At 40.4% G+C, this 27,237-nt stretch overlaps 1 protein-coding gene across 3 annotated transcripts in view; it reads left to right on the plus strand.

Moving 5' to 3' along the window:
• Nucleotides 1-27,237, plus strand: part of LYST (lysosomal trafficking regulator) — a 722,897-nt gene that overhangs the window by 218,569 nt on the left and 477,091 nt on the right. For all 3 annotated transcript variants that reach the window (XM_073560091.1, XM_073560092.1, XM_073560093.1), the window contains exons 9-13: nt 5,846-5,912; nt 19,304-19,413; nt 19,634-20,027; nt 25,200-25,341; nt 26,709-26,882. In XM_073560091.1, the coding sequence (XP_073416192.1) occupies nt 5,846-5,912; nt 19,304-19,413; nt 19,634-20,027; nt 25,200-25,341; nt 26,709-26,882 (887 nt within the window). The remainder of the gene's footprint in view (nt 1-5,845; nt 5,913-19,303; nt 19,414-19,633; nt 20,028-25,199; nt 25,342-26,708; nt 26,883-27,237) is intronic.

Genomic DNA, 27,237 nt, shown 5'->3' on the forward strand with positions numbered 1-27,237 from the left:
CCCCTCCCTCTCCCTCCTGTTTTGGCCGTTCGGGGAATCTCTTCCTCAGAGCTGCTCCCACCACCTTCCTGTTCCTCACGCCATGATGGGTCAAGGACCGCATCATCTACACTCCCCTCTTCAAACACCTGCTTCTCCTGTGTAGTCTCGCCAGCACCGTACACACCAGAAAATGGCACCTGAGTCTCGTCGTCATCTGATGCGTACTGAGGTGTGCTGACCATAGGCACTGGCCCACCCGCCTCTTCAGATTCAGAGGGACAAAGAAGTTGTGCATCACTGCATACTCCCTATTCTTCACATTCTTGAATGCTGCTTGGCTGGCCCCCTCTTTCCAAGCCAACAGATTCAGAGAACAGAAGTAGAGACTGTGATGGCTCCTGTCCAGGGCTCTCTGACTGCCTGGGTACTTTGGCAGGTGGTGAAGAGACCGATGGTTGCTCTTCAGTGCTCTGGCCCTGAGAGGACGTGGAAGTCATTGAAGTCGATGCGTTAGCTGCCATCTATCCGACAACAGCTTCAATTTGTTCCTCCCGCAGCAGTGGGGTACGGCGAGGACCTACAAAGCTGCGCATAAAGGACTGTTGCCTGATAAAACTGGGGGATGCTGACTCACTGGTACCCGCAGCAGGCACAGAATCCCCACATCCTCTCCCTGCAGAATCCCCACGTCCTCTCCTTGCAGAATCCCCACGTCCTCTCCCCCTGCTGAAACTCCACGCCCACGTGCCTTACTCCCTGCCTTCTTCATCTTGGTAGACTGATAAAGATAGGCAGAAAAGTACAAAGGGGGGCTTAGTGTGCTTATTCCTGAACAGCTGCTAACAGGTATAAGAAACACTAAAGTGTGTGTGTGGACTACACTTTAATATGAGCTAATGTGGCCTACACAACTGTCAAATGGAGTGTTTGGTGAACTTTATTTTGTTTTTTTGTTTTTTCAAAAAAACTAAAAGGATGTGACCAAAGATTTGAAAGCGATAGTATCACAAACTTTTTGGAGCTATTACAATGCAGGAAGGTAACCTACAATGCAAAAGATGAGGCTCCAAAAAATAGGGTAATACTAATCTGGCTGCAGTTGAAGGGCACAAGCCAGAAAAAAGGCTCCTCTATCTACTCCTATATAGTGTTTGCAACCAACCAATGTAGATGGATACGGATGGATGCACACTAATAGGAGAATGAAAAATGAGCTACAATAAAAGAAAAATATGTGTGAGGCAGTGACGCACGCTGAGCAGCCTACAACCAGACGTAGCTGCAGGACACACTACTCAGCGTGAGCTGCACTCACACACAGAGACCTCTCAGACAGCCGTGAACAGTGCAGCAAACTGGGCACTAGCACTGAAAGGCTGCAGAGAGGCTCCGCTGTCTTCTCCTGTAGTGTTTGCAACCAACGTATATGGATACGGATGGATGCACACTAATAGGAGAATGAAAAATGAGCAGCAAAAAAAGTAAAATATGTATGAGGCAGTGACACACGCTGAGCGGCCTACAACCAGACGTGGCTGCAGGACACACTACTCAGCGTGAGCTGCACTCACACAGACCTTGCAGACAGCTGTGAACACTGCTGCAAGGCAAAAGAAAGCTACAGTGGTGGATTATGTAGCCTGGGTAAAGCACGCTATTATTGTGAAAATCGCTATCTCTAACTGTCCCTCACAGTCTTGAACAGCAGCCTGTCCATAACTGAATTCACAGCAGAGTGAACCCGAAATGGCAGCGGCGGCGGCTTTTATAGTGCATCATGACATCATTTCAACAGCCAATCACAGCCATGCCATTAGTTAACATGCCTATATGCCTAACATGATGTGCCCATACTTCTGAGGATTGTCATTGGCTGAATCAAATCAAACTGGCTCATAGCATTATGGGAACTTCCGATTCCGGTATTCGATATGCTAAAAGTATCGGAACTCTATCGGAATTCCAATACAGTGAATATCGTCCGATACTTGCGGTATCGGAATGCTCAACACTAGCGATGACAGCTGCAAGTCGCTTGGGGTATGTCTCTATCAGTGTTGTACATCGAGAGACTGAAATTATTACCCATTCTTTCTTGGCAAACAGCTCGCGCTCAGTGAGGTTTGATGGAGATCGTTTGTGAACAGCAGTTTTCAGCTCTTTCCACAGATTCTCGATTGGATTCAGGTCTGGACTTTGACTTGGCCATTCTAACACCTGGATACGTTTATTTGTGAACCATTCCATTGTAGATTTTGCTTTATGTTTGGGATCATTGTCTTGTTGGAAGACAAATCTCCATCCCAGTCTCGGGTCTTTTGAAGACTCCATCAGGTTTTCTTCAGGAATGGTCCTGTATTTGGCTCCTCCTATCTTCCCATCAATTTTATCTATCTTCCCAGTCCCTGCTGAAGAAAAGCAGGCCCAAATCACGATGCTGCCACCACCATGTTTGACAGTGGGGATGGTGTGTTCAGGGTGATGAGCTGTGTTGCCTTTACACCAAACATATTGTTTGGCATTGTTGCCAAAAAGTTCGATTTTGTTTTCATCTGAACAGAGCACCTTCTTCCACATGTTTGGTGTGTCTACCAGGTGGCTTGTTGCAAACTTTAAACAACACTTTTTATGGATATCTTTGAGAAATGGCTTTCTTCTTGCCACTCTCCCATAAAGGCCAGATTTGTGCAGTGTACGACTGATTGTTGTCCTATGGACAGACTGTCCCACCTCAGCTGTAGATCTCTGGAGTTCATCCAGAGTGATCATGGGCCTCTTGGCTGCATCTCTGATCAGTCTTCTCCTTGTTTGAGATGAAAGTTTAGAGGTACAGCTGGGTCTTGGTAGATTTGCAGTGGTATGATACTTCTTCCATTTCAATATGATCGCTTGCACAGTGCTCCTTGGGATGTTTAAAGTTTTGGAAATCATTTTGTATCCAAATCCGGCTTTAAACTTCTCCCCAACAGTATCATGCACCTGCCTGTTGTGTTCCTTCGTCTCCATGATGCTCTCTGTGCATCAAGCAGAACCCTGAGACCATCACAGAGCATGTGCATTTATGCGGAGACTTGATTACACACAGGTGGATTATATTTATCATCATTAGTCATTTAGGACAACATTTGATCATTCAGAAATCCACAATGAACTTCTAGAGTGAGTTTGCTGCACTGAAAGTAAAGGGGCCGAATAATATTGCACGCCCCACTTTTCAGTTTTTCAATTTCCAAAAAAATTTAAAATAACCAATAAATTTTGTTCAACTTCACAATTGTGTCTCACTTGTTGATTCTTCACCAAAAATTTACATTTGGTATCTTTATGTTTGAAGCATGATGTGTGGGAAAAGGTTGAAAAATTCCAGGGAGCCGAATACTTTCTCAAGGCACTGTACAAGGCTATCCTGAAAAAACAGTTGATTCCTTCTGCTCAGGCATTGTTTCCCAACTCTGAGGTCTGGTTTTTCCATCAGGACAATGGAGCATGCTCCATGCCACACAACTAGGTCAATAAATGTGTGGATGAAGGACCACCACATCAAATCCCTGTTATGACCAGCCCTATCTCCAGACCTGAACCCCATGAAATGTAATCAAGAGGAAGATGGATTGTCATAGGCCATCAAACAGAGAAGAACTGCTTAAATTTTTGTACCAGGAGTAGCATAAGGTCACCCAAAAGCAATGTGAAAGACTGGTTGAAAGCATGCCAAGACGCATGAAAGGTGTGATTCAAAATTATGGTTATTCCTCAAAATATTGATTTCTGAACTCTGTTATTATTGTTGTTTCTAAATTATTATGAACTTGTTTTCTTAGCATTATTTGAGGTCTGCAAGCACTGCATTTTTTTGTTATTTTGACCATTTCTCGTTTTCTGAAAATAAATACAAAATTTAGTGCTTGGAAATTCGAAGACATGTTGTCAGTAGTTTATAGAATAAAAGAGCAATTTACATTTGACTCAAAAATCTATTCTATTATTTCTAAACACTGTTTTCCGGTGATTCCTTTGTATCCCCGTTCTTACTGCACCCACACACACAAATGATACACCATTTGAAAGGTAAACTTGCCCCCTTCAGCCAGAAAATAGCCAAACAAACCACACATCCACGATTTGATCACAAAATACCGTTTAAACATTAATTTTCATAAACCTGCAGTAAGGAAAAATGACCTGCAGATGGCACCACAGTACCCCAAAGCACACTACTAACACATTTGTAAACATACACTGCTTTTTCGCTGATTACTTCGCCCTACACACACACACATGATACACCGTTTGAAAGGTAAACTTGCTCCCTTCAGCAAGAAAACAGCCAAGCAAACCACACATTCACGATTTTATCACTAAATACAGTTTAAACATTAATTTTCATAAACCTGCAGAAAGACACAATGACCTGCAGGTGGCACCTCAACCGGAAAACATTTTTTGGCCTCTGCTTCTCAAAACAATTTATTGTATTACCAATCTACATATATAAATACCGGTCTGTGATCATCAGCTCATGAAATACATTTACATTTGACCAGCTTGCTTTTTCTAAAATTGCCTGCGCCCCTGACTACCAATGTGCGATAATTTTGCACGGGCCAAGCTAGTATACCTATAAAGAGAAAAATCAGGCAAACTGAAAATTTTGCAGTGGTCTCTTGATTTTTGCTGAAGCTGTATATACAGGACAGGAGTTGTCGCACTGTGCAGTATATATATTCAGGGCAGAAGAAGTGGTACTGTGCAGTGTATATATACAGAGTAATACAGATTCTGAGAATTGCACCCAGTATACAGGACAGGAGAAGTAGTACTGTGCAATGTATGTATAGAGAATATTACAGGTACTGAGAATTACACCCAGTATACCAGACAGAAGTGGTACTGTGCAGCATATATATAAAGAATAATACAATTACACACTGTATACAGGATAGGAAAATACCAGTATGTGGACTATATTGTAGTATGTACAGTGGAGCTCTGTATAAATATTATTTGGTGTGGAGCTATGCCTGTGGTTATCATAAGTTTTGGGGCGTCCACGCCATATACTATTTAGTATATACAAAACTTCACACTATATTCTGTGTTACAGCATATAATATGGAGCTGTGTATATACTATATAGTTCATAGATGGGCCTGTGTATGTATGCATTACTTTATATTTTATACATGGGTCTACACTACATACATAATTATTCTGTATACATCCCATAGAATATCCTGAGGCTGGTGTATATATACCAGATAGCATACGCTGGAATATGTAAATCACATACTAGATCCTGGGGCCGGTGTATATGCATCACATAGAGGACGCGGAATCCCTTGTATACACACAATATAGGATACACTGAAGGTGGTGTTTATACATCATGTAGTAGGTACTGACTGTGACTTTTAATGTTAGTAACTCATTAATCCAAGTGCACAGAAGGATGGAGCCCGCCCGGCACCTGCAGAGCGGGAGAGCAGACGTCACGTACAAAGAAAGTTCTCCTGAGGCCTGATGCTGACAGTGGTGCACTGTTACACCACTGCAGTGTACTAAATATTGAGTGTGTGCAGGCAGGCGCCCACATGCTCTCTGTCTATTAATAATAAAGGGACAGCAGTCCCAAAACCCAGTCCGGCCGCCCACTCTGTACTGTAGTGTTGCAGCCCAGTGGGAATTGGCCGGTTGGGCAGATGCCCAATCTGGGCCTGATTTTTGTCGCAAGCTGTTATTTATGCTTTTAAATATTGTCACTTTGCTGATGAGTTGAAAAGTTGATGCAAACAATAAAAGTTTAGCCTAAGTTGGTAACCATGTGTACACTTCAAAATATTTTTAATGTTTCTTCTCTTTTTAGGGAGCCACAAAATCTTTGCTAAGAGGATTTCACTTTCTTTTCACAAGCACTGATTTCTTGGTCCAAGGTTAGTAATGTGTTGTGTTTTAATATTTCAAGGGTTTTTTACCCAGTGTAAAAGTTATCCTCTAAGGAATGGATTCCTGTTTGCTGAAGAAGAACTTCTAAGTTTGGTTAAAACACTTTATATTACTGATGTAAATATCCATTACTGTAGTTTTGTGATACTAGAATGTGAATTTATTGTGCCTTATGGAGTTCCTTTAACAAACTGTGACATGTGAAATAATAGAATTACATTTTACTGCATTTAACCCTTAAAGAGTAAACACCGTTTTACTTCTATACAGTAGCATTTAAAAGTTTGGGCACCCCTGGTCAAAATTACTGTTAACAACTAAGTTGAAAGTTAAATGATATCTGAAAAATCTAACGTTTGAGGACACATTTCCTTTGTATTTTAAGCAAATAAAAAAAATTACATTTCTTTTTCATTTTAAAAATGACAAAAAGGAAAATGGGCCTGTGCAAATGTTTGGGCACCCTTGGAGATTTGTTTGCTCAGATAACTTTGACCAAGGTTTCAGACCTTAATTAGCCTGTTAGGGTTATGACTTGTTCACCAACATCGTTTAGGAAAGGCCAGGTGATGCAAATTTCCCAGCTTTATAAAAACCCTGCCTCGTCTAACCTGGTGCCAAAAAAACAGCTGAAAATGAAACTGGTGGAGGCCTACAAAGCAAGAGAAGGCTATAAGAAGATAACAAAGCATTTTCAAGTTACCCTTTCCTGACTTTGAAATTTCAATTAACAGGAACAGTGGAGCTTAAAATAAGGTCTTCAGCGAGAGCTGCTCATAGAATTGCTAGAGAGGCAAATCAGAACCACCGTTTGACTGCAATAGTCCTTCAGAAAGGTTTAGCAGATTCTGGAGTTGTCATACGTCATTCTGCTGTTCAGAGACACCTGCACAAATGTGGCCTTCATGGAAGACTCATGAGCAGACAACCTATTCTGCATCCTCACCATAAAATTCAGCATTAGACGTATGCAAAATAACATCTAAACAAGCCTGCTGCATTTTGGAAGAAAGTCATGTGGACCGATGAAGATAAAATAGAACTCTTTGGCCACAATGATAAAAGGTCTGTGTGCAAAAAAAAGGGCTCAGAGTTTCAGGAAAACAGCATCTCAACAACCATTAACCCCTTAACGACTGCTGATACGCATTAAACCTGCTGCCATTAATGGGCCTTATTCTCTCATTGCCTTTTTAAAACAGCAATCAGGAAAAAGGCTGTAGCACCCTCTCCGAGTTGGAAAATCTCCGGGGTTTCAACTACTGAGGGTAGCTGAAGACCCTGAAGAAAATGATCAGGGAAGGATTTTCCAATCCCTGTTCACAAAAAAAACATTGTGCCCACTGTTACAATGATTTCTCTCTGTTCTGACATGATATACAGTACAGTGGGTAAAAAAGTATTTAGTCAGCCACCAATTGTGCAAGTTCTCCCACTTAAAAAGATGAGAAAGGCCTGTAATTGACATCATAGGTAGACCACAACTATGAGAGTCAAAGTGAGAAAACAAATCCATAAAATCACCTTGTCTGATTTTGGAGTCACTTTGGACTGGTCTTTGTTCTGGCTGTGTTCCATTATTTTAGGCATTTTTTTAGCGCAAAAGTATGGGCGACCACAGATCTGTGCACACCTAAGACCATGGAGATCAACAGATTGAACTTCAAACAGAGTTCGGAGTGTCTCCATTTGCCTCATGGTGGGTGCTCCCTTTGGGTGTTCTGTCTGAACCACATTTCATTTTTGTGGGGTTTACATGGAAGCCCCCACATAATTGCTCAGTGTAGAACACAAGAATGTGATCCAGCCTTATTGTGGAATTGATCGAAAAATATTATATACCCCAAAATGTTACCAATAAAAACCCTAATTTATCCACCACAAAACCAGCCCCTCCCACTCAGTTCTGTCATCTCTCACTGGAACTATTGGGGGTTCCCACGTTACTGCTAGAACAAAGACTCTGTAACTGCTACATGGCTCCCGCCTCCCAAATAAAATCCAGTGAATTCTGCGCTCTAAAATACAAATGCCCCCGCCTTCTGAGCCCCACTGTGCCTAAACTATAGTAAGCGACCACATGCCTGGCTTTATTGTAATAGAGAGAAGGCATTTCATTTACGGGTGCGTATCACCAGAAGCACAAGCTGGGCACAATGTATGGGATGCTACAATATATAGGGGCTCTACACTGTATGGGGACACAATGTATGGACAGTAGATTGGCAGATTTGCAATGCTCCAGAAAAAAAAGCTTGGCATAGATGTTACAAAATAGTCATTGCAACTGTAGATGAATTAATTGAGAAATGCAGTTTCTACAATGAGATCACTTTAGGGGTTTTTCTGCTGTTCTGGTGCCTTTAGGGCTCCGCAAATGTCACCCGCAAACTATTCTAGCAAAATCTGTGTTTCAAATAGCGCTCCTTCTTTCTCAGCCCTGATGTGTTGCTAAACAGTAATTTCTGACATGTGGTGCAGCACCACTTTTGGGAGAAATTGCGCTATAAATTGTGGGTTCTAGTTTCACCTATTATCCCTTGTGTACCTGACAATTTTGCAGCAAATGCAAAAATTAAATTTTTTACCACTAAAAATTCTGTGAGGCACCTATGGGTTGAAAATACTCACTAGACCTCTATATGAATTCCTTAAGGGGTCTAGTTTCCAAAATGGGGTCACTTATGGGGGGGTTTCTGCTATTTTCACATGTTGAGCTCTTCAAATGCAACATGACTTTCAAAATCTATCCCAGGCAAATGACGCTTTTTCCTTTCCTAACCGTGCCATGTGCCCAAGCAGAAGTTTTTGACCACATATGGGGTTTAGTTGCATTTGGGACAAATTGCACAACAAATCATGGGATCCGTTTTCTCCTATTATCCACTATGAAAATGGGCTAATATAACTTCAAATTTTGTGTAATACTTGTGGGTTTAAAATGCTCACTATACCCCTGGATAAAATCCTTGAGGGGTGTGGCTTCCATAATGGGGTCACTTGTGTTTTTTTTCACTGTTTATGCACATCAGGGGCTCTCCAAATGCGACATGACGTCCAATCTCAATTCCAGCCATTTTTGTGTTCAAAAAGTAAAATGGAGACCTGCCATGGTTCCAAGCAGTGGATATCCCCCACATATGGGTATTGGCGTACTCAGGAGAAATTGCACAACAAATTTTAGGGTCCATTTTCTACTGTTACCCATGTGAAAATAACAAACTTGGAGCTCAAATAAATTTTTGGTGAAAAAAGTTAAATGTTCCTTTTTTCATCCACATTGCATTAGTTCTTGTAAAGCACCGGAAGGGTTAATATACTTCTTGAATGTGATTTTGTGGATTTTAAGGGGTGCAGTTTTTAGAATGGTTTCACTTTGGGGTATTTTCTGTTATATAATAAACAAGTTGCCGAATGGCATGGCAAATAAACCCTAACTAAAGATTCTGAGATTAATAAAATGTAACTTGTAATTATTAAATTATAATGATAATAAGAAAAATGTGCTCATTAAAATTAAAGCACACAATAGTTATTGGTGTCCTAGCTTAATATATTGATCATACAGTCTAGACGTACTACCTCCTCATGATGACTGTATGATCAATCTATTAAGCTAGGACACCAATAACTACTGTGGGCTCTAATTTTAATGAGCACATTTTTCTTATTATCATTATAATTTAATCAGTAAAAGTTATATTTTATTAATCTCAGAATCCTTAGTTAGGGTTTATTTGCCGTGCCATTCGGCAATTCGTTAATTATTGTACTAAACCCTACGCTGATTCTGGTTGAACTGTATCGGATAGCTTTTCTGTCATACAGGCCCCTCAAAGTCACAAGTCACTTGAAATGTGATGTGGTCCCTAAAAAAATGGTGTTGTAAAATTGAGAAATCGCTGATCAACTTTTAACCCTTCTAACTTCCTAACAAAAAAAATGTTTCAACAATTGTGCTGATATATAGTAGACATGTGGGAAATGTAATGTATTAACTATTTTGTGTGACCTAACTCTATGATTTATGGGCATAAAAATTAGATGTTTGAACATTTTCGCCAAATTTCCTGTATTTATGACAAACGCAATTCATATCAGACAATTTTTACCACTATCATGAAGTACAATATGTCATGAAAAAATATTCTCAGAATCAGTGGGATCCATTGAAGCGTTCCAGAGTTATTACTACATAAAGTGACACTGGTCAGAATTGTAAGATTGGGCCTGGTAAGCGGCCAAATTTTCTATCTGCACCCTCTATAAGGAGAAGTAGTATAAAATATTGATGTTTTGGTATCATGTTTTGGAGCTCCTCCACAGAATGAATCAACAACTTCCAAATTTATACAGGCATTGTAGTTTATCTGTAGGTTCCCAATATCGAATCTGCTGGTCCTGCCAGGGGTTAACTAGATTCTGGGAAGAGGTAAAAGTCATAATATGTAAGGCTCCCTATGTGGAGGTTGGGCTTGGATCCTGCTATCTACCTACTAAATGTTTCTCATAGAGGGATGGGGGAAGAGCACTGCTAGATTATTATTGCATTTGCGAACTGAAGCTAGGTGTTTGATTGATCTTTAATGGAAGCAGACCACTCCTCCCTCTTACCAAAGTTTATTAAATAGAATAGCTGACTTCTGTAGGATGAAATTTGTTATGGCCTTGATGAATGTGATAGTGGACAGATTTGAAGTTATCTTGACCACCTTTGGCTATTTTTGGGCTCAAAATAACAGTGAAGTTTTGTTGCCTTTTTACCCACTTCTTGTGTTAAAATTTAAAATCTTTGACTAAAACAAAATTTTGTTGGTAAAATGTGGTTTCTTTGTCCTCACTTCCCAATGGTATAAAATGTGTCAATATGATCACTGCACCCCTAGATAAATTAATTGAGAGGTGTAGTTTGTAGGTCACTTATGGGGGGGTTCTGCTGTTTTGGCACCTCATGGGCTTTCCCAGTGGGTCATGGCACTTGCAAACCATAACGGTAAAATCTGGCACTCCTTCCCTTCTGAGCTCTGCCATGCGCCCAAACAGTGGTTTACACCCACATATGGGGTATTGGCATACTCAGGGCAAATTACACAACAACTTTTGGGGTCCAATTTCTCCTGTTACCCTTGGGCAAATAAAAAATTGGGCGAAAAGATCATTTTTTTGGAAAAATAATTTTTTTATTTTTACGGCTCTACGTTATAAACTAGTGTGAAGCACTTGGGGGTTCAAAGTGCTCATCACCCATCTAGATAAGTTCATTGGGGGGTATAGTTTCCAAAATGGTATCACTTGTGGGGGGGTCTCTACTGTTTAGGCACATCAGGGGCTCTCCAAACGCGACATGGCTTCTGATCTTAATTCCAGCCAATTTTGCGTTGAAAATGTAAAATGGTGCTCCTTCCTTTCCGAGCTCTGCCATGCGCCCAAACAGTGGTTTACCTGCATATAAGGGGTATCAGCATACCCAGGAGAAATTGCACAATAACTTTTGTGGTCCAATTTCTCCTGTTACCCTTGGTAGAATTAAAAAAACTGGATCTGAAGTAAATTTTTGGTGAAAAAAAGTTAAATGTTCATTTTTTTTTTTAAACATTCCAAAAATTCCCGTGAAGCACCTGAAGGGTTAATAAACTTCTTGAATGTGGTTTTGATCACCTTCAGGGGAGGCAGTTTTTAGAATGGTGTCACTTTTGGGTATTTTCTATCATATAGACCCCTCAAAGTGATTTCAAATGTGATGTGGCCCCTAAAAAAAAAATGGTGTTGTAAAAATGAGAAATCGCTGGTCAACTTTTAACCCTTATAACTTCCTAACAAAAAAAATTTTGGTTTTAAAATTGTGCGGATGTAAAGTAAACATGTGGGAAATGTTACTTATTAAGTATTTTATGTGACATATCTCTGTGATTTAAGGACATGAAAATTCATAGTTGGAAAATTGCCAAATTTTCAACATTTTTGCCAAATTTCCATTTTTTTTCACAAATAATCGCAAGTAATATCAAAGAAATTTTACCACTATCATGAAGTACAACATGTCACTAGAAAACAATGTCAGAATCACCTGGATCCATGGAAGCGTTCCAGATTTATTACCTCATAAAGGGACAGTGGTCAGAATTGTAAAAATTGGACTTGTCCTTAACATGCAAACCACCCTTGGGGGTAAAAGGGTAAAATGATTGGCACTGCTGTGATGCACCGAGTGCCTGTACTTGGTTTCAACAGTCATTCTGTGTTGACAGAGTACCTTTAAGAAAACAATGGAGGATCCCTGAAATGTTGGTACAGGTATAGATGTCCCATTCATCATGCAGCATTTCTGTTTTAACTTAGAATCATAGAATCATAGAATCATAGAATCGTAGAGTTGGAAGGGACCTCCTGGGCCATCTGGTCCAACCCCCTGCTCAAAGCAGGATTCGCTAAATCATCCCAGTCAGATGTCTGTCCAGCCTCTGTTTGAAGACTTCCATTGAAGGAGAACTCACCACTTCTCGTGGCAGCCTGTTCCACTCATTGATCACTCTAACTGTCAAAAAGTTTTTTCTAATATCTAATCTGTGTCTCCTCCCATTCAGTTTCATCCCATTGCTTCTAGTCTTTCCTTGTGCAAATGAGAATAAAGTTGATCCTTCTACAATGTGACAGCCCTTTAGATATTTGTAGACAGCTATTAAGTCTCCTCTCAGTCTTCTCTTTTGCAAACTAAACATTCCCAAATCCTGCAACCTTTCCTCATAAGACAGGGTTTGCAGACCGGTCACCATTCTGGTCGCTCTTTTCTGAACTTGCTCCAGTTTGTTGATGTCTTTTTTAAAATGTGCCCAAAACTTGACACAATATTCCAGATGAGGTCTGACCAAAGAGGAGTAGAGGGAAATAATGACTTCACGTGATCTAGACTGTATGCTTCTGTTAATACATCCTAGAATTGCATTTGCCTTTTTTGCTGCTGCATCACACTGTTGACTCATATTCAGTCTGTGATCTATTAGTATACCCAAGTCTTTTTCACATGTGCTGTCACTTAGCCCTATTCCTCCCATTCTATATATGTTTTTTCCATTTTTATTGCCCAGATGTAGTACTTTGCATTTCTCCCTGTTAAAAACCATTCTGTTAGTTGCTGCCCACTTCTCCAGTTTATTTAAATCTTTTTGAATCCTCTCTCTCTCTTCTCTAGTATTAGCTATCCCTCCTAGCTTTGTGTCATCAGCAAATTTAATCAGTTTACCCTCAATTCCTTCATCTAAATCGTTGATAAAGATGTTGAACAATACAGGGCCCAGGACAGAGCCCTGTGGTACCCCACTTGAGACATTCTTCCAACTGGATGTGCAGCCATTTACGACCACTCTTTGGGTCCGATCACTAAGCCAGTTATGAATCCACCTAACAGTTGCCTTGTCCATTCCATACTTAATCATTTTTTCAATAAGGATTGTATGAGAGACTTTGTCAAATGCTTTGCTGAAGTCAAGATATACTATATCTACAGCATTTCCTTGATCCACCCAATCAGTGATACCGTCATAGAAGGAAATTAAGTTAGTCTGACATGACTTATTAGTTACAAACCCATGCTGACTCTGTTTAATCACTTCATTCTTATCCAGGTATTGACATACATGTTGTTTAATAATTTGTTCAAAGATCTTTCCTGGTATAGAAGTCAGACTCACCGGCCTATAGTTACCTGGGTCCACCTTCTTCCCCTTTTTGAAGATAGGAACAACATTTGCTCTTCTCCAGTCTTCTGGCACTTCTCCTGTTCTCCAAGAATTTTCAAAGATTATAGAGAGGGGTTCAAAAATTTCTTCTGCTATCTCCTTCAGTACTCTGGGGTGTAATTCATCTGGACCTGGAGACTTGAATTCATTTAGGCTAGCTAAGTGTTTCCTCACTATCTTTCTGTTTATAGATATCCTGGATTCTTCTATTCCCTTAATAGGACAGTGAATAACAGTTGATGTTACATTTCCTTTCTGAGAGAAAACAGATGCAAAATAGGAATTTAAAAGTTCAGCCTTCTCAACATCCTGTCTTACCATTTCATCATTTTCATCCTGTAAAAATCCTATAGCATCTTTGACTTTTCTTTTACTTTTGACATATCCCCAAAATCCTTTATTATTGCTTTTGACATCTCTTGCAAGCCTCAATTCATTTTCAGCTTTAGATAATCTGATTTGTGCCCTGCAGGTTCTGCAGACAGCATTATATTCTTCTTTAGATATGCCTCCCTCTTTCCATTTTATAAACATTTTTTTCTTCCTTTTTAGCATGTGCTTAAGTTCTGTGTTCATCCATCCTGGTTTCCTTAACTGCTTCCTATTCTTCCCTCTTTTCGGAATTGTTAACAACTGTGCTTTGAGAATTTCATTTTTCAAGATTTCCCATCCTTCCTGGACATTTTTGTCTTTAAGGATATCCAGCCATTGGATCCCTCCAATTCTCTTTCTGAATCCCTTAAAATCTGCCTTTCTGAAATCTAACCTTGATGTCTGAGTCTTCACAGGTCTTCCGCCTCTAGTTATCCAAAATTCTAAAATAGCATGGTCGCTACCTCCTAGGGTCCCAGCCACTTTTACCTCCTCAACCATTTCCTCCCTGTTTAGAGTTTCCTTGCTAGAGTGAGTTTTCAGTATTGTCTATACTGGATAACTATGGACTTTCTTCACCATGGTAAATATGATGATAGTCCTTGCATATACAAGATTTATATCTATAAAATGTATCTGTTTGTATATGTGACTTGATAAAGGAAATTTTGAAAGATATAATTTGTTCAGTACCATTTATAGTCGTGGATATATGTCAGTACTAAGGATAGCTGTATTACTCTGTTTAAGGTGGTAGATGTTTAAACCCTTTACAACCTTGGACGTATAAGAACGCCTAAGGTCGCATCTCCCTGCTAGCTACAGGCTCCAGAGAAGAGCCTGCAACTTTTCCGGCACGGGTCAGCTTATTTCATCAGCTGACATGTGTCCCTCACAGCCACTGGTGGAATTGTGATTCACCTGCGGCTGTTAACATATTAAATGCCGCTGTCAATCTCTGAAAGCGGCATTTAACATGATTACGCTGGAAGCGCATCACCCCCCCATGTGGTTGTTATTGTCGGATAGCTATGAGCGCCGCCTCATGGCAAGCGTTCCTAGCAAGTGAGCATTTCTGCTGTCTGTAGCGCAAGCGATCAGAAGATTGCAACTTCTAGTCTTCCATGGAGACTATTGAAACAAGTGCAAAGTAAAAAAAAAAAATGATTTTTTGAAAATAATAAAAAAAACCTTTATCTCCACGTTCAGAATCGCCCATTCTATCAATATATAAAAATAATAAATCCCATCATTAAACAGCGTAACGAGGAAAAAAAAATCAAAACTCCAGAATTATATTTTTTGGTCACTGCAACATTGCATGAAAATGCAATAATGGGCGATCAAAAGATTATATCTACACCAAAATGATATACCGTATATACTCGAGTATAAGCCGACCCGAGTATAAGCCGACCCCCCTAATTTTGCCACAAAAAAACTGGGAAAACTTATTGACTCGAGTATAAACCTAGGGTGGGAAATGCTCCATAGATTATTCCCCCATATGGTGTTCCCAGAAGAAGCTCCATAGATTGTTCCCCCATATTCTGCCCCCATAAGAAGCTCCATAGATTGTTCCCCCATAAGAAGCTCCATAGATTATTCCCCCATATACTGCCCCCATAAGAAGCTCCATAGATTATTCCCCCATATGCTGCCCCATAAGAAGCTCCATATTGTTCCCCCATATACTGCCCCCATAAGAAGCTCCATATTGTTCCCCCATATGCTGCCCCCATAAGGAGCTCCATAGATTGTTCCCCCATGTACTGCCCCCATAAGAAGCTCCTTAGATTATTCCCCCATGTGCTGCTGCATGTAAAAATTAAAAAATGACATACTCACCTCTCCGTCGCTGGGTGTCAGATACTCACCTGTCCTGCGTCCATGGCTGCTCACCGCTATCTGCCACATCATCGGTCAGTGACGTTCAGACTGCAGGGGGCGCGGCGCGCACTAATCACGACACCGCTGTCTGAAGTCACTGACCGATGACAGACAGCAGCAAGCAGCCATGGACGCAGGACAGGTGAGTATCGCTATACTTACCCGTCCTGACGCTGTCGCTTGAGCCCCCAGCTTCTCCGCGCTTTCTCTTCCTGCGTTCAGCGGTCATGTGATACCGCTCATTAAAACTCATGAATATGCGCATATTCATGAGTTTTAATGAGCTGTACCACGTGACTGCTGAAGGCGGGAAGAGAGAGCGCGGAGAAGCTGGGGGCTCAAGAGACAGCGTCAGGACGGGTAAGTATGACCTGACACCCCCGCCCCCTCTCCCCCTCCGACCCCCCGGTGTATATGACTCGAATATAAGCCGAGAGGGGGACTTTCAGCCCAAAAAAGCGGGCTGAAAATCTCGGCTTATATTCGAGTATATACGGTAAATAAAATCGTCAGCTTGGTACGTAAAAAGTAAGCCCTCATCCAACTCCAGGTCATGAAAAATGGAGACTCTACGGATCTCGGAATATGGTGACTTTTTTTTTTTACAAAATTTTGATTTTTTTTCACCACTTAAAGAAAAAAGGACCTATACATGTTTGATATCTATGAACTCGTAATGACCTGGAGAATCATAATGGCAAGTCAGTTTTGGCACTTAGTGAACATGGTAAAAACAAAAAACGATTGTGGAGTTGCACTTTTTTTGCAATTTCACTTTGAATTTTTTTCCCGTTTTCCAGTACACTAGATGGTAAAACCAATGGTGTCATTTAAAAGTACAACTTGTCCGCAAAAAAACAAGCCCACAATATGGCCATATTGATGGAAAACTAAAAAAGTAATGGCTCTGGGAAGAAGGGGAGCACGAAATGAAAAGCTCAAGGTGATGAAGGGGTTAATTAGGTCACCTTTAGCTTTTTTTAAATGTTGAGAAGCCGTAATTTTTTTTTCCGATGCAAGAAAGACTGATGAAATATTGATGGTAAAAACTGACACAGTGACCAAACTCTCATGGACCTCTGATTAAAATTTAAAACCCCAACACTGATTTATCCCCTTAACGACCACCGATATGCCTTTTAACGGTGGCAATTAAGGGTACTTATTCCTCAGTGCCGATAGAAATAAGGTTATAGAACCCCCCAGTGTCAGAAAATCTCTGGGGTCTTGGCTACAGTTAGGGTTGGGCTACGGTGAGGCTTGTGTTGGGGTTATTGTTGAGGTAACTGTTGTGGTGTTAAGTTTACATTTGTGGTGTGGATGTTACGGTTGGGGTTATAGTTGGCTTTTTGGGGTTAGGGTGGAGTTGGGGTTAGGGTTGTGGATAAGGTTGCAATTAGGATCAGGGGTAGGGCTGTGCTAGGGTTGGAGTTAGAATTGGGGGGTTTCCACTGTTTAGGGGTTCTCCAAATGCGACATGGCGTCCGCCATTGATTCCAGCCAATTTGGGGTTCAAAAAGTCAAATGGTTCTCCCACTCTTCTGAGCCCTGCCATGCGCCCAAACAGTGGCTTTACCCCACATATCGGGTGTCAGTGTATTCAGGAGAAATTGCACATCAAATTTTGTGGTCCATTTTTCTTGTTACCCTTGTGAAAATAAAAAAAATTTGGCTCTAAAGTAATTTTTTTGTGAAAAAAGTAAAATGTTCATTTTTTTTCTTTCCATATTGCTTTAGTTCTCGTGAAGCACCTGAAGGGTTAATAGTCTTCTTGAATGTGGTTTTGCGCACGTTCAGGGGTGCAGTTTTTAGAACGGTGTCATTTTTGGGTATTTTCTGTTATATTGCCCCCCTCAAACTCACTTCAAATGTGAGGTGGCCCCTAAAAAAATGGTTTTGTAAATTTTGTTGGAAAAATGAGAAATCGCTGGTCAAGTTTTAACTCTTATAACGTCCTAACAAAAATAAATATGTTTCCAAAATTGTGCTGATGTAAAGTAGACATGTCAGAAATGTTATTAAGTATTTTGTGCGATGTGAGTTTGAGAACTGCAAAATTTTCAATTTTTTTGCCAAATTTCCTTTTTTGTTTCAAAAATAAACTTAAGTCATATCGAAGAAATTTAACCACTAACATGAAGAACAATATGTAATGAAAAAACATTCTCAGAATCAGTGGGATCCAATAAAGCGTTCCAGAGCTATAACCTCATAAAGTGACAGTGGTCAGAATTGTAAAAATTGTCTTGGTCATTAAGTACAAAATTGGCTCTAGGTAAAAATGGAAAGCAGAGATCATACCCATAACAAGGGAACGCCTCAATTGCACAAAAATATAGTGATACATAAAGATCAGATTTTATTAATAATCATACATGACAAAACCGAAACACATATAAAAACAATTACAATTGCATATAATATATGCAAAGAAACCCAACACAGTGCCACACCTTAATATAAAGGCTGTGGCAAACCACACAAGGTTCTCACAAAAGGCTGTGGAGAAAAAGGCTGGCTTAAATATATACAACTTCACAATAAATATGTGACCTAACACACTTCAAGTTGACATGGATCACATATATGCACAAAGTCCATACATATTCAAGAAGATGTGTACAACCAGAAAAATAACTGGCTTAAATATATATACAACTTCACGATAAATATGTGACATAACACACTTCAAGTTAACAAGAATCACATATATGCACAAAATCAATACATATGCAAAAAGATGTATACAACCAGAAAAAAGTGTGCATACAATACCAAAGGAGAGGGGTCCGACAGCATTCGTAATGGGCAGAAAAGAAACAGTTTCTCTGATAATAAACTGATTTTTTTCTTGCAAAGGGAATAAAGAAAGATTATCCTTAAGCAGGGATTTTAGCTATATAGGTCAGATATAAGAGACTCAGCAATTATGGATGCCCAACAGCTATGGTATATGAACAAAATAAGTTCATATGAATCTATGTATACTCTAGGATCATTATATGCCCCAGAGTGAACAAATCAGGCCAGCAGCGCCACAGGATGGAGAGAACCTAAGTGTGGCATCAGCTCCCATGCGTATCGCCACACACAGGTGGCTTCCTCAGGGAAAAGATAGCATTCATATGAACTGTTTCTTTTCTGCCCATTGCGAATGCTGTTGTGTCACAACGGAAACGGATCCGTCTTTTGCATTTTTTCACAGATTGCAACTGACCAAAAAAACGGAAGTGTGAAAGAGGCCTTAGACGTATAATATGCAGGATGAGCTGAAGGAATCAAAATGATGACATGAAATGTTACGTTTACAGTAATGCTACAGAGCGGGAAAAAGCCTTGTGTCGGCCGCTCTGTGTAATAAATATGTTCCTTTCTTTCAGATTGTCATGACGTATTGATCAACATTCTGGTTACATTAATGGGGCATAGTATAAATTCAGATGAGCTTGCCCTCCTGTTACATTGTTTCTTGGAAAATTCTTTGCCTAATGTGAGTAAACCATCAATTTAATAGAATAAATAAAATTGCAATTTACCAAAGGTTTCTAGTATGAAATAGTGATGGCTCCCAAATAAATTGGGATAGGTAAACCAATAGAGCACATAGCAGTTCACATTTATCTGAGTGTAATGTATTATGTTGTCTCACTAATGTGACTTTTCTAAGTACATTATTTTACTCCTAAATGTATGGTCTTTTATTGTTTTAGGAAATCCTATTAAAAGGCGTCCTCAAGATCACTGAAGCCAACAGTGGCATGATACCCCTGACACACGTGACCTTTCCTCTGCAACAGAACTTGATGGGAGCAAACGGTATTGGGCACAAATCTTCTGGCTCTACCGCCGGAAAATTACCAGCATTCTGTCGAAGAACAAAAACATGGCAAAATAAAGATCTTCATTGTGATCAGGTGCTCTGCCCCTGGCATATTGCACCTATCCTTTTACCTCTGGTTGGTCAGAATTGTTGGCCACACATGTCGGATGGATTCAGTCTTACTCTGTGGGTGAAACAGGAGTGCAGTCTAGAATCAGAAAGGTTGATAAGACGAAAACAGACAAAGAGAAAAAAGAGGTTTCCTTTTCAAGCCCAAAGTACAGGTAGGCTTGATTATAAAAGTCCAATTTTTTTAAAAATTAACATGTTAAAGACCAGGCACTGTTTTTGATTAAATGTTTGTTTCCCCATATATGTTGATATAGCCGTATGAGAGCTTCTTTTTTTTGGGGGACAAACCTTATTTTTAGTGGTACATTTCCATTTACCATATAGCATATTGAAAAACAAGTTTTTCTAAATTTAATTTTTTGTGCTCATTGTGCAAAAATTGAAAAGTTAAGATTTCATTATGCAGGTTATTACAGCAATACCTAGGTTTTATAGTTTTGTGGAGGGTTCTTACTGCTTTTGCAAAATATATGTATTTTTTATATTTCTGTCAATTTAGCCGAATGAAGGCTTGTTTTTTTGCAGGGCGAGTTGTACTTCTGAATGGCAGCATTGATTTTACCATATAGTGTACTGGAAGAGAGAAAAAAATTCAAGTGTGGAGAAATTGCAAAAAAAAGTGCAATTACCCAGTTGCTTTTTGGGTATTTTAATTTACCATGTTCACTATATGGTAAAATTGACCTGCCATTATGATTCCCCAGGTCAGTATGAGTACGCAGATACCAAACGTGTATGAAAAAAAAAAGATTTTGCGTTTGTGTCCATTTTCCGAGACTGATTGGTGGCTTATTTTTTACACCCTGAGCTGATGTTTTTATTGACACCATTTTGGGATAGATGCAAAGTTTTAATGACAAAAAATGGTCCACTGGCGCTAAACGTGAACAATGATAAGGTTTCCAGCTGCCTCTTTGGTTGACAACAACCACCTGCTGTCCATAGTAAAAGTATGAACTAGAAAAAAGAGGGATCCAAACGACACTTAAAAACCAAGAAATAACACCACATTCAGGATATAACCCAAGTCAGGTGGTGATAGAATGTGTCCTCCCATAGAGGTTGGTTCAAGGGCAAGCATACGTGCAAAATGCTGCTCTCTGAGCCAAATAACAGCTTTTACTCACACTTTGGCTCAGAGAGCAGCATTTTTCATATATGCTTGCCCTTGAACCAACCTCTATGTGAGGACACATTCTATCACTACCTGACTTGGGTTTTATCCTGAATGTGGTGTTATTTCTTGGTTTTTAAGCACTGTTTGGATCCCTCTTTTTTCTAGCAAAGTTTTAATAGCCTCTTATTATATTTTATTTCAATGTTGCGTCGGGCAAAAAATGTAATTCTGTCATTTTGATTTTTTTTCTCATTACGCAGTTTTCCAATCTGATTAATTTATCATATAGATTGATAGATTGGATACTTCTGAATGCAGCAATACCAAATATGTGTTGTAGTTTTCTTTAATTTTTAATGGGGCAAAAGGGGCTGATTTGAGCTTTTGGGTTTTTTTCATATTTTTTAAAACTTTTTTTTATTTTTTACAATATTTAATAGTTACCTTAGGAGACCTGAAGCTGCGATCATCTGATCGCTTATGCTATGCATAGCAGTGCATCAGCTCTATGTATAGTAGAAATCATGATCTCCTATGAATGCCGGTCATGAACTATGGCAGGCACGGGGGTCTTCTGAAGACCACTGGCGCCCCACCCCCCAATCACGTGACAGACACTGATAGGTGGGATTTGTGACTTTCTTCTGTCTGGCACATGAGTTAACTGGTTCACAGCTGCCGGTTGAGCTTTGATCCACCTGCTGCTGTTAAAAGCAGATGACAGCTGATTAAATCAGCTGTCATGTACAGAGAAAGATGCAGGCTCAGCACCAGAGCCCTCGACAAAGTTAGGTACGAGACATGTGACGTAAATATACGACATATGCCATCAAAGGGATAAATCACGGGGCACAATGTTATTTACAGTACGGTAGAACTGACATTTGTCTCATACCCAACATGTTAAGCAGCTGCAGCTCTAACAGCTCTTCTATATTGCAAAATTATTGTAACCCTGTCTGTCTGTGAGATGGAGGCTGAATCACTGAGAGGAACCTACAGACGTGTCAGTTTTAATCACATACAGCTCTGCCGTGAGATGAGGAGAGCAGAACGTGGTCATTACACATCACACTGGTAAAGTCCCCCTTCATGTAAAATAAGCTCAGGAGACAGACTCATTTAGATCAGAGCCCACCCCATAGTCCTGTATAGCTCATTTACATATAAGAAAAACATGGATGTCTCTCTAAGGCTATGTGTGCACATTGAGTATTTGCTTGCAGAAATTTCTGCAAGTTTTCTTCATCTCTTGGCAACAAAAACATGCTTTTTGCTTGCGTTTTTTGCACGCTATTTTTCACAGCATTGAAGGCTTTTTTGAGCTAAATAATGATATTAAAGAAAAAAGTTTTGTGATGTAATTTCTTGGTTCAACACCACCTTTTTCATTCTGATGCGGTAGCATCTGAGTAATGGGATTAGGGCTTGGTTTCAGCAGCTGTTATTGACACCCAGCCCCATGATTAGTAATGAAAAGTCAGCCCGACACCTTCATTACTAAACTGATAAGTAAATACACACAAGCACACACACTCCTTGTCGCCATCCTATGTAGGAGTGTTAGCAGAATGAACCTATATAGGCAGTAACCAAACAGCAACTCTTAATTTAAAGGAAAAAAAATTGTTTTGGCTCCCGCATAATTTTCATAACCAAGAGAGGGAAAGCCGACGACTGAGGGCTAATGTTAATATTATGGGAAGGAGTCAATAGCCATAAAGGTTCCCAGGCAGTTAATATTAGCTCACAGCTGTCGGCTTAGCCTTTACTGACTAGTTTACAGGGGGACCCCAGAAAAATTTGACATAGGGTCCCCTATAAAATCTAACCAGCACCCCAGAAAAGGCGAATCATTAAGATGTGCCTAATCTGGCACTTAGCCTCGTTCTTCCCACTTGCCCTATAGCGGTGGCAGGTGGGGTGATGTTGGGGGGGGTTGATGTCATCTTTGTATTGTCAGTTGACATCAGGCCCGGAGGTTAGTAAAGTTTAGGCGTCTATAAGACGCCCCCATTACTAACCCCATAGTGATATTATAAAAAAAAGACATCCAGAATAAAGTCCTTTATTTGAAATAATGACACAGACTCCATTATTGAATCTAAATTAAACTCTTCCCACCGAACACCTAATCCACCGAAGCCAATGTCTCCTGCAACAAAAATAATATAATAAACCCCCAATATTCTTCAGCTGTTCGCAGAGAAGATAATCCATAGTGTCCCACAACGATCCTGATGTCTTTGAGAGCAGTTCTCACGCAGCGGTGGTGCCTTAAAGGGAACCTGTCACCCCCCCAGGGCGTTTTTAAGTTAAAGAGCCACCTTCAGCAGCACCAAGGCTGTATTCTGTGAAGGTGGCTCTTCTGTTTCTGTTTACCCCTAGTAACGCTGAAATATCAACTTTTATAAATAGGTCCTCATACCTGTAATGCGTCCCATAGGTATGGTGTATCCCCCTGTATCAGCCGCCCACCATCCGTCCATCATGCCCCCGTCTTGTGCCTGGGCGCCGCCCACCTTCCGTCCATCATGCCCCTTGTCTTGTGCCTGGGTGCCGCCTACCATCCGTCCATCATGCCCCTTGTCTTGTGCCTGGGTGCCGCCCACCATGCCCCTGTGCACCTCCACCTCCTCCTGTTTTGTATGCCGGCGCCTGCACTGTGACGAGTTCTCGGGCATGCACAGTGCGTGCAGCCCGAGAACCGATATCGGGCTATTGCGCCTGAGTGTTGCTGAGGCCCCAGCCCCGCAGTGTGAATCCATCATAACACACTGCGGGGCGGGATCTGGGGCCTCAGCAACACCCAGGCGCAATAGCCTGATGTCGGTTCTCGGGCAGCGTGCACTGTCACATTACTCTAGTCACAGCGCAGACATCTGACATCTGTGACTGACGGTCTTATTGGTGGTAGCATTACTGCCGATCAGAATCACTGCGCTGGTGTTTCCCACACTGTCACACAGATGACAGCTTGGGAAACACCATGGGAAGCCTGTAAAAACACAAACAAAAACTCAGCAAATCCACAAACATTTTTATACCTGCGTTTTTGCTGCGGATTTGACTGACTCAATTAAAGTCAATGTGTGGGAAACGCTGCTGAAACGCACAAAGAATGGACATGCTGCAGAAAAAAATGCACTGCGAATACGCAAAAGAAATTTACTGATCATGCACACAACACTTCAGGATTGTTATTGAATTAGCTTGCACAAGGTTTCCACAGCCTTTTTGACCCATTTCCGCCGGAAAAAAACCGCTGCGAAAACGCATCAAAAACGCCCTGTGTGCACATAGCCTAGACTTCAGATTGCTGATTTCAAGATATCATTTTATTCAGCTTCTTAGGAATACATGCACATATAGTTTAATATAGAGTCACTGCACACGTGAATTTTTGTTCAAGTGAATTATTTTTATTTAACGGTGAAGAAGCGACAGCTTTTGACGTTTCGGCCTCACAACGGCCTTTATCATATAGTCGCCCTTTGGAGAAGAGAGGTTGTAGTCACCGGGTAAATGGTTTCACTGTTAGGCAATGTTTCTAAATTCAGTGGATTATCCTTTATGGCGAGTGATCCTGATTCCTGAGGATACACTATAATGAAAATGTGCCCAAAGAAAATTGCTGTCATTGGTGGCAGTGGGAGATGCAGGCGCCGCTGCACAGGCATGGCGGTGCCTGCATCTCCCACTGCCACCAATGACAGCAATTTTCAAAAGCTGTCGCTTCTTCACCGTCAAATAAAGATAAAAATAATTCACTTGAACAAAAATTCACGTGTGCAGTGACTCTATATTAAACTTATGCTAATGGGACTACCAGTTCCCTTTTCACTAGCATCGTATATCCACACCATCTAGTCGAGTGCTAACCATCTCTACTATCCGTACATTCACATATTCACGGCTTAGGAGGAATGATCCTTGTGACAGATTCCCTTTTCAAAAGTAGAACTTCTCCCCTTATTATTGGGACATAGTTTTATTCTTTTATCCTAAATAGGAACTTACTGTGTGCATTATCATGTGTAGAATGTGTCATGATGTAGGGTACTTAACAAACTTACATGTTGATTACTGATGTTTGAAATAAAAACATTTCTTCAGTGTTGATTCAGGACAATTTCAGAAGCATAATTGCAACAGATTCATGAAGCACCATGTTATATAAAAGTTTCTGTTTGTATTTTATTTTCAGCAAGTGACAAGATCGTTGGAGCAGATTATTCCACTTCTGACAGACTTTTAGAAGATGGTTATATGCATGTGCTGTCCTTGGGCTCTAAGGTGCTCATGATGCAGATCTGGTTCAATGTGGCATCGGGTTGTTTTACTTTTAGGTAATCGCTCTTATACTGCTAAATTGTTTACTTCTTTTACACTTTAGTGAGTTACTAGCATTACATTTTTAATTGTAAGGTGAAAAAGACAAATGATGTAAATCACATTAGTATGAGTGGAAGAGTCTCTTGCTTCCTACATACTAGGACAAATACTCAAATGCGGGATGGTTGGGAGATAAGTGTCATCATCAACTGTATCTGTATCCTCAGGACTCAAAGACAGTTGAATGTAATGGTGGAGCAGAGAGCCATTAGGTCCTTGCTCCACGATATTGGCTGGGAAGAGACTGCTGCCCAGTCTTGTGGCCTGAGAATGTGATAGGACATGAAGTCTTAGCATGTTCTCCAGGTAACATGACTAGGCAGGAAAGACCAGCCCATTTGCAGAGGAGCAGGAATTTGACAGAACGCACAGACAAGTGGGATGACTGTGTGGAGGCCAGCTCTGGTGACTTTATACTATGTGCGGAGGGGGGGGGGGGGGGGTAGGTGGGACTGTGTGGCCATCATACTGCATAGGGAGAAGAACTGTGCAGCCTTCATACTGTGTGCATGTTGAGTACGTGTAGTGCAGCATACTTTGAGTAGAGTAAGGGGCATCATGTTGTGAAGGGGATGAATGTATTGCGGGGTCATCTTACAGTGCAGGGACTCTATGAGGATCTTCATACTCTATGGGTGGCACGAACAGTATTTACGTGTGGACAAGTATAATGTACTGGATAAGTTTAGGTAAGTTTTTTATTGTCAAAGCTTGCCATATTCGGCTACATGTGCAACAATATGTGTAAATCTTTCTTATTTTTCAAAGTTGGTAGATATGCACTTGTAGCAGTAAATTGTTGAACTTAAAAAATGAAAGTGAATTATTCATTGTCCTCAGATTGAGGCCTCATTTAGATGTGAATGATTTCTCATGTATGCAAAAAATAGATGCGTTGTATCAGTATTTTGAATCCAAGTTTCATCAGTGTTTGGTCAGTGCATCAGTCTTTGCCACCCGTGTTCATCTTCATTTTTCATCGTTCTGACCAGGCCAAATTTTTTAAATTAGTCTGAGATTTTTTTTTCTTCTATGGACTTAGGAGTTGTTGCCACTCGATCGCCCCTGGGTTTTCAGCAGATATGACAGCTGACATCCGGCACTCACTGAAAGGAGCAGTGCCGTTCCATACCGCTCCCGGCAGTTTAACCCTCTAACTGCTGCGATCTATATCGATCGCTGCATTTAGAAGACAGGCAGAAAGAGTGGGCTTCCTGTGCTTTCCAATCGGTGTCATCACGAGGGGCTGATTGTTGCCATGGTGACCCGATGGAGTTGTGCGTGGTACACATTTTGACAGAATTAATTTATATTTTTATAGACTATGCTCAAGCACAAGTGATGAATGTAAATTAACCCCCTTGGCACAAGTTGAAACGCAAGAGAACATATTAAATTCTGGAAACTGGCAACACTTGGCATTTACATGTAAAGACATTTTTGAAAGTAAGAACAAAGTGTGCAGTAAAATAATGCTATGGGTCTCTGGACAAAGGTAGGTTTTTATGTTCTTAATTGCTTATTTTTTTATCAAATGCCGTCCTCTCCAATTTTGTAATAAATGAAAATGCCAACATTAAAGTTTGAAATTATGTCAAAATAGTATGTGTTTTTAAGGTGAATCTATTTTTATGATCTTTACTATATAAGTTTTAGACTGAAGGACAAGCACACAGCAGTGTCCCATTCTTAACCAGCTTACCTCCTCTTGTCTTGTAAAGGCAGAAGATGTAACATGGATTATATCCAGCCACAGGTACAAGACTTGGCTGGGTAATTTGTTTTCCTATTGGGAAACACCAATGCTATGGCTGGAGTACAAAAATAAATACCAAAACAATGCTACAGCA

This window comes from Dendrobates tinctorius, unplaced genomic scaffold (assembly GCF_039654945.1).
Source record: "Dendrobates tinctorius isolate UK_male_01 unplaced genomic scaffold, ASM3965494v1 ptg000293l, whole genome shotgun sequence".
Lineage (NCBI taxonomy): Eukaryota > Metazoa > Chordata > Amphibia > Anura > Dendrobatidae > Dendrobates > Dendrobates tinctorius.